At 41.8% G+C, this 6,187-nt stretch overlaps 1 protein-coding gene across 2 annotated transcripts in view; it reads left to right on the top strand.

The window, feature by feature from the left end:
- Positions 1-468: 468 nt before the first annotated feature.
- Positions 469-6,187, top strand: part of LOC311136591 (tumor necrosis factor alpha-induced protein 3-like) — a 29,276-nt gene continuing 23,557 nt past the window's right edge. Inside the window, exons 1-2 of one of the 2 annotated variants that reach the window (XM_084170779.1) lie at positions 469-739; positions 1,762-2,103. In XM_084170779.1, the coding sequence (XP_084026905.1) occupies positions 1,797-2,103 (307 nt within the window). In that variant the 5' untranslated portion in view covers positions 469-739; positions 1,762-1,796. Of the gene's footprint in view, positions 740-1,148; positions 1,161-1,761; positions 2,104-6,187 lie in introns of those variants that run through there. The other variant, XM_084170780.1, reaches the window with a different exon arrangement.

The following is a 6,187-nucleotide window of genomic DNA, read 5'->3' as shown; positions in this document are numbered from 1 at the left end:
TTTAATCTTAATCTTAATTACTGTAGGCCTACCCACATGTAACAAACATGTAACTATGTTAGAGGGGTTAGAGAGGCGGACCAGCAGACATTCTAACCAAATGGACAATACATTCCATTCCATTCTATTCATGGTAATGCGAAGAATTGTGGAATTACATTTATCTCATAATAAGACAAGGGTATGTAGGCTAAAGCCTACATTTTACTCATGAATCTGAGTCAGGATTTAGGTCAGATTTATGATTTATCTCATTCCAACGTAATTATTTATTATTGGGCTGGCTGTCTCATAAGAGTAATAAAATGACGCTCCCTCTTTGTGCTCACTGACGCGCCCCCTTTGTGCACAGTAGGTGGGACAATGAATTTCAGTGCGCTATTCGTCACCAACACGACCCGTAGAACGTAGCCTAATGGCGCTTTGCTCAGACACCCCCTATGTGTGTGAGATGTAACTGCGTCTGAAGGTTGTGAGAGATAAGTGGAAAGTCCCTAACACTGGAAATCCCCTTAGCCTGCCTGGGCTTTTCCGCAGTCTACATTAGCTACATTAAGTTGGAGGACGTGTTCTATGCTTTGACAGCCTATAGAGTAAACATACCAAAATATAATTGATTGTGAAGAAGGCTGAATGGCGCTGTGTGGACTGCTGCGGTTACCCTGATTGAAGTGGCAGAGGACTACCCGGAGCATCCTTAGGGCTTTGTTGGTAGTCTTAGTACCGACAAATTGCACAGGTAATATTCATTCATATTTTATATGTTTCTCTACCAATAATTGGAACTCCCTTTCGTTTTAGCATTTGAAATCTATCTACTATAAGTCGTTGCATTGTTGTGTTTCTGGGGACACAGACCGAGGTTGCGCACGTCGGTGGGCGCCATTGTTTACGAACACGTCACCCTCAAGCAATTAAATATGGAATTAATAATTCATGTTACATTGTAACTATGTTTATGACAATACTCGCGATGCAATGTTACATTGTTTCAACCGTTGCTGTCAGAGGAATGAACTCATGTTACTGTCTTTTGTGTCAACCGCAGCGCTCACCATTGTGGTGCTCTGACCAAAGTCTGCCAATATTGAAAGAGCGACAGTCTCCTTTTTACATAGATATTTAGAGGTTCTTCTACAATTACATTATGCGCCTTCAAGGTAGGCTATACTGTAATTGATGAAGGATGTTTGAATTGGTTTGTTGTCACTGTATACGGTGCCCATAATATACAGTGTATATATCTTATTTTATCACTTTGTAGGTAGGTACCACTTCAATAAGATCATAACAGCGTATTGTTATGTTATATGAAATGGGTACAGATATCTCACTGACAAGTTCCTGTTTCAAATGTCCTCCATTTTGACAAATGGAAAGAACTGTAATGGTTTTTAATAGTTCCATTCTGTGCAATTATTATGCATCAATCATTGCCAGGATTACCGAAGCATTACTTTTCTGTGATGGCGGTTGTGAGTGGGCCTTTTTTTTCTTCTTCTTAACTAGCAGCTGTCCTTTGGCTTTGGGTCTAAAAAATCACCATCAGTTTGTAGAGGGTGTCATGTGCCTCAGTCCCATTGGGGCAACAGAGGTTGTTGGGAAATTCTAACTCGGAAAATAACACAAAAGCTCTCTTGTTTGTCTTTAGTCATTATCCCCACTTTGTCTAGTATTAGAAGTGGCCCATATAGTCCAGTGATCAGAACCATGTGCAGCCAATGAAACCAACCAACAACTATCTGTTTTCCTTCTCTTCAGTTCTGCATTGGTACACGTTACATCTGGTGAACACCATGTCCCAGGGACAGAATTTCCTGCCCAAGTTCCTCTTTGTGAGTAACCTGCTGAAAGCGGTCAAGATCCGGGAGCGGGTGCCCAACGATGTGGTGAAGCCGGCAGGCAGTGGAGGCCTGATGCACCACCTGCGGGGCATGCACCGGTACACCCTGGAGATGATCCGCATGAGCCAGTTCCCTCAGGCCTTCCAACAGGTCATCCAGGCGGCCATCTTGGACAGGGCCATGCAGAGCTCCCTAGAGCAGGAGAAGAAGCTCAACTGGTGCCGCGAGGTCAAGAAAATGGTACCACTGAGGACCAATGGTAATGTATTAGTTTGGTTTGGGTTTCTGTTCCCCTTGTTGGTAGTTTTAGTAGGAAGGGAGGAGGTTAAAAGACCCTGACACTGAAGATTATTTTCTCAGCGGGGGGGGGGGGGGGGGGGGGGGGGATGGGGGGCATTGCATTGCTTCTAGTGTTAGCGCAACGACACGCTAGCTGTTCCCATAGACTCCCAGTCATTGAGCCAACGACTATCTATTTAAAAGCACGTCTCTGCAGAAATAGAATGTAGGGGAAACACTGGTACTCACACATTACGATAAATTATAATGGTGAGATTTGTTTCACTTTTAGAATGACCATTAGCAGCTCTTGATTTGACTGGTACCTAACATGGCTCTGCAGATTTACAGTACAGTATTTGTAAATCATGACGTCTAGGGTAATTATGGGACATCCCAAAGCAGAAATGATATGATGTCATATTGATAATTTCCCCTCCACTGTTCTAAAGACCATGTTGACTGAGTTTATTCTGTTGACACATTCAAACTCTGTAGTGTTCAGTTTCTGTCTGCTTTGATTCATACCTTGCAGTGGAGGTTTGGGTATACCCCTTCTCTCAATAAGTAGCTAAGTGAGTTGGACCTTTAATCACAAATCATACAGCAAACACCCCCACCTGTCTTGACTCACACGTGGGTGAGTTACCATGTCAATCATGTCATTTCATTGAATCATTGCAAAGATGGAATGTTATTGTCAAGTGGAGATATAACCAGGTTATTAGGCTTGTTAGTTTCTCTTATTGAGGGTAATATCTTATCACCTGTGGAATAGACATCTTGAACCTTTGCCATTTTAATGCTGTCACAACATAGTAACAGTACATGTAACGTGAATGAAAGGCTATTGTCTTTTCCCTAAATGTTGAAACTACAGTATTTCCAGTAAAATTATAATGATAAGAGAAGTCTGTCTTCCTGTAAATCCAATCCAGAAAGACCCTTGACATGATACATATTTCCTTCCTATTGAGTGGGTGGAATTTCCTCATAGAGGTCTCTGGAGGGCCAAGCTAGGCCTTGATTTGGGAAATAATGGTATGTAGTAGCCTCTCCTATGAATGACACCGCAGCCATAACTTTCAGACTGAGGAGGACCACTCTGTCTGTTGCTGGCTGGCTGGCTGCTGACTCACTGGAATGAATCCATTGCATCAGGTGACTGGTGAATAAGGAGAGGTAGAGGAGGAGAGGAGAGGTAGAGGAGGAGAGGAGAGGTAGAGGAGGAGGGTAGAGGAGGAGAGGTAGAGGAGGAGGAGGAGAGGAGAGGTAGAGGAGGAGAGGAGAGGTAGAGGAGGAGGGTAGAGAAGGAGAGGTAGAGGAGGAGAGGTAGAGGAGGAGAGGAGAGGTAGAGGAGGAGGAGAGGTAGAGGAGGAGAGGAGAGGTAGAGGAGGAGAGGACAGGAGAGGTAGAGGAGGACAGGAGAGGTAGAGGAGGACAGGAGAGGTAGAGGACAGGAGAGGTAGAGGAGGAGAGGACAGGAGAGGTAGAGGAGGACAGGAGAGGTAGAGGAGGACAGGTGCACCTTGTGTTGGGGACAATAAAATATACAGTTTTGTCACACAACACAATGCCACAGATGTCTTAAGTTTTGAGGGAGCGTGCAATTAGCATGTTGACTGCAGGAATGTCCACCAGAGCTGTTGCCAGATAATTAAATGTTAATTTCTCTGTCATAAGCCGCCTCCAATGTGGTTTTAGAGGATTTGGCAGTACGTCCAACCGGCCTCACAACCGCAGACCATGTGTATGGCGTCGTGTGGGCAAGCGGTTTGCTGATGTCAACGTTGTGAACAGAGTGCCCCATGGTGGCGGTGGTGTTATGGTATGGGCAGGCATAAGCTACGGACAATGAACACAATTGCATTTTATCGTGGTACCGTGACGAGATCCTGAAGCCCATTGTCGTGCCATTCATCCGCCACCATCACCTCATGTTTCAGCATGATAATGCATGGCCCCATGTCGCAAGGATCTGTACACAATTCCTGGAAGCTGAAAATGTCCCAGTTCTTCCATGGCCTGCATACTCACCAGACATGTCACCCATTGAGCATGTTTGGGATGCTCTGGATCGACGTGTACGACAGCGTGTTCCAGTTCCCGCCAAAATCCAGCAACTTCACACAGCCATTGAAGAGGAGTGGGACAACATTCCACAGGCCACAATCAACAGCCTGATTAACTCTATGCGAAGGAGATGTGTCGCGCTGCATGAGGCAAATGGTGGTCACACCAGATACTGACTGGTTTTCTGATCCACACACCTACCTTTTTCTTAAGGTATCTGTGACCAACAGATGCATATCTGTATTCCCAGTCATGTGAGAACCGTAGATTAGGGCCTAATGAATTTATTTCAATTGACTGATTTCCTTATATGATCTGTAACTCAGTAAAATCTTTGAAATTGTTGCATGTTGCGTTTATATTTTTGTTCAGTATACATATGAGGATTCTGACAACACAACAAGCATAGTGTGTTTTTAGGAGAAATGGGTGTTTTGTACAGTATGATTCAACCTCCAGATGGAACATGATCAAAGTGAGCTGAGCGGAAGTTTGTTGTTGCTCGGGTGGAATGTTCCCTTTACTGACGGAAAGCTATTGCTCCAATCCATACCTCAAATTGTTGAAAGAATAGTTGAAAAACATACTATTTCTTTCATGTTACTTTTTCTAATTTTATTACATAGTTATTATAGTAATGTACATATTACATAGTTATAATAGTAATGTAGCTATTACATAGTTATAATACTAATGTACATATTACATAATTGTAATACCTATTACATAGTTATAATAGTAATGTACATATTACATAGTTATAATAGTAATGTAGCTATTACATAGTTATAATAGTAATGTACATATTACATAGTTGTAATACCTATTACATAGTTATAATAGTAATGTAGCTATTACATAGTTATAATAGTAATGTACATATTACATAGTTATAATAGTAATGTAGCTATTACATAGTTATAATACATATTACATAGTTATAATAGTAATGTACATATTACATCGTTATAATAGTAATGTACATATAACATAGTTATAATAGTAATGTATATAGTACATAGTTATAATAGTAATGTACATATTACATAGTTATAATAGTAATGTACATATTACATAGTTATAAAACGAATGTACATATTACATAGTTTCAATACATTTTACATTTTAGTAATTTAGCAGACGCTCTTATCCAGAGCGACTTACAGTTAGTGAGTGCATACATGTTTTTTGTTGTTGTTGTTTTTATACTGGCCCCCCGTGGGAATCGAACCCACAACCCTGGCGTTGCAAGCACCATGCTCTACCAACTGAGCTACACGGGGCCCGTGTACTAACAGTAATGTACATATTACATAGTTATAATACTAATGTGCATATTACATAGTTATAATAGTGATGTACATATTACATAGTTATAATAGATATCACATAGTTATAATACATATTACATAGTTTTAATAGTAATGCACATATTACAAGAGTATGGTAGTGATACACATTACAAAGGTATAGTATTTGAGTACATACACTATGTAAAAACAGTGTTTCACTTATCGCAACATAGTGTCCACCTCTACTGGTGTATTCAACACGCTGTCCACCTCTACTGGTGTATTCAACACGCTGTCCACCTCTACTGGTGTTTTCAACAGTGTCCAGCTCTACTGGTGTTTTCAACACGCTGTCCACCTCTACTGGTGTTTTCAACAGTGTCCACCTCTACTGGTGTATTCAACACGCTGTCCACCTCTACTGGTGTATTCAACACGCTGTCCACCTCTACTGGTGTATTCAACACGCTGTCCACCTCTACTGGTGTTTTCAACAGTGTCCACCTCTACTGGTGTTTTCAACAGTGTCCACCTCTACTGGTGTATTCAACACTGTGTCCACCTCTACTGGTGTATTCAACACGCTGTCCACCTCTACTGGTGTGTTCAACAGTGTCCACCTCTACTGGTGTATTCAACACGCTGTCCACCTCTACTGGTGTATTCAACACGCTGTCCACCTCTACTGGTGTTTTCAAC

This window comes from Coregonus lavaretus (genome assembly GCF_964263955.1).
Source record: "Coregonus lavaretus genome assembly, chromosome: 1".
Lineage (NCBI taxonomy): Eukaryota > Metazoa > Chordata > Actinopteri > Salmoniformes > Salmonidae > Coregonus > Coregonus lavaretus.
Note: the sequence above shows the minus strand (reverse complement) of the source record. Positions and strands in the feature narration are given on the sequence as shown.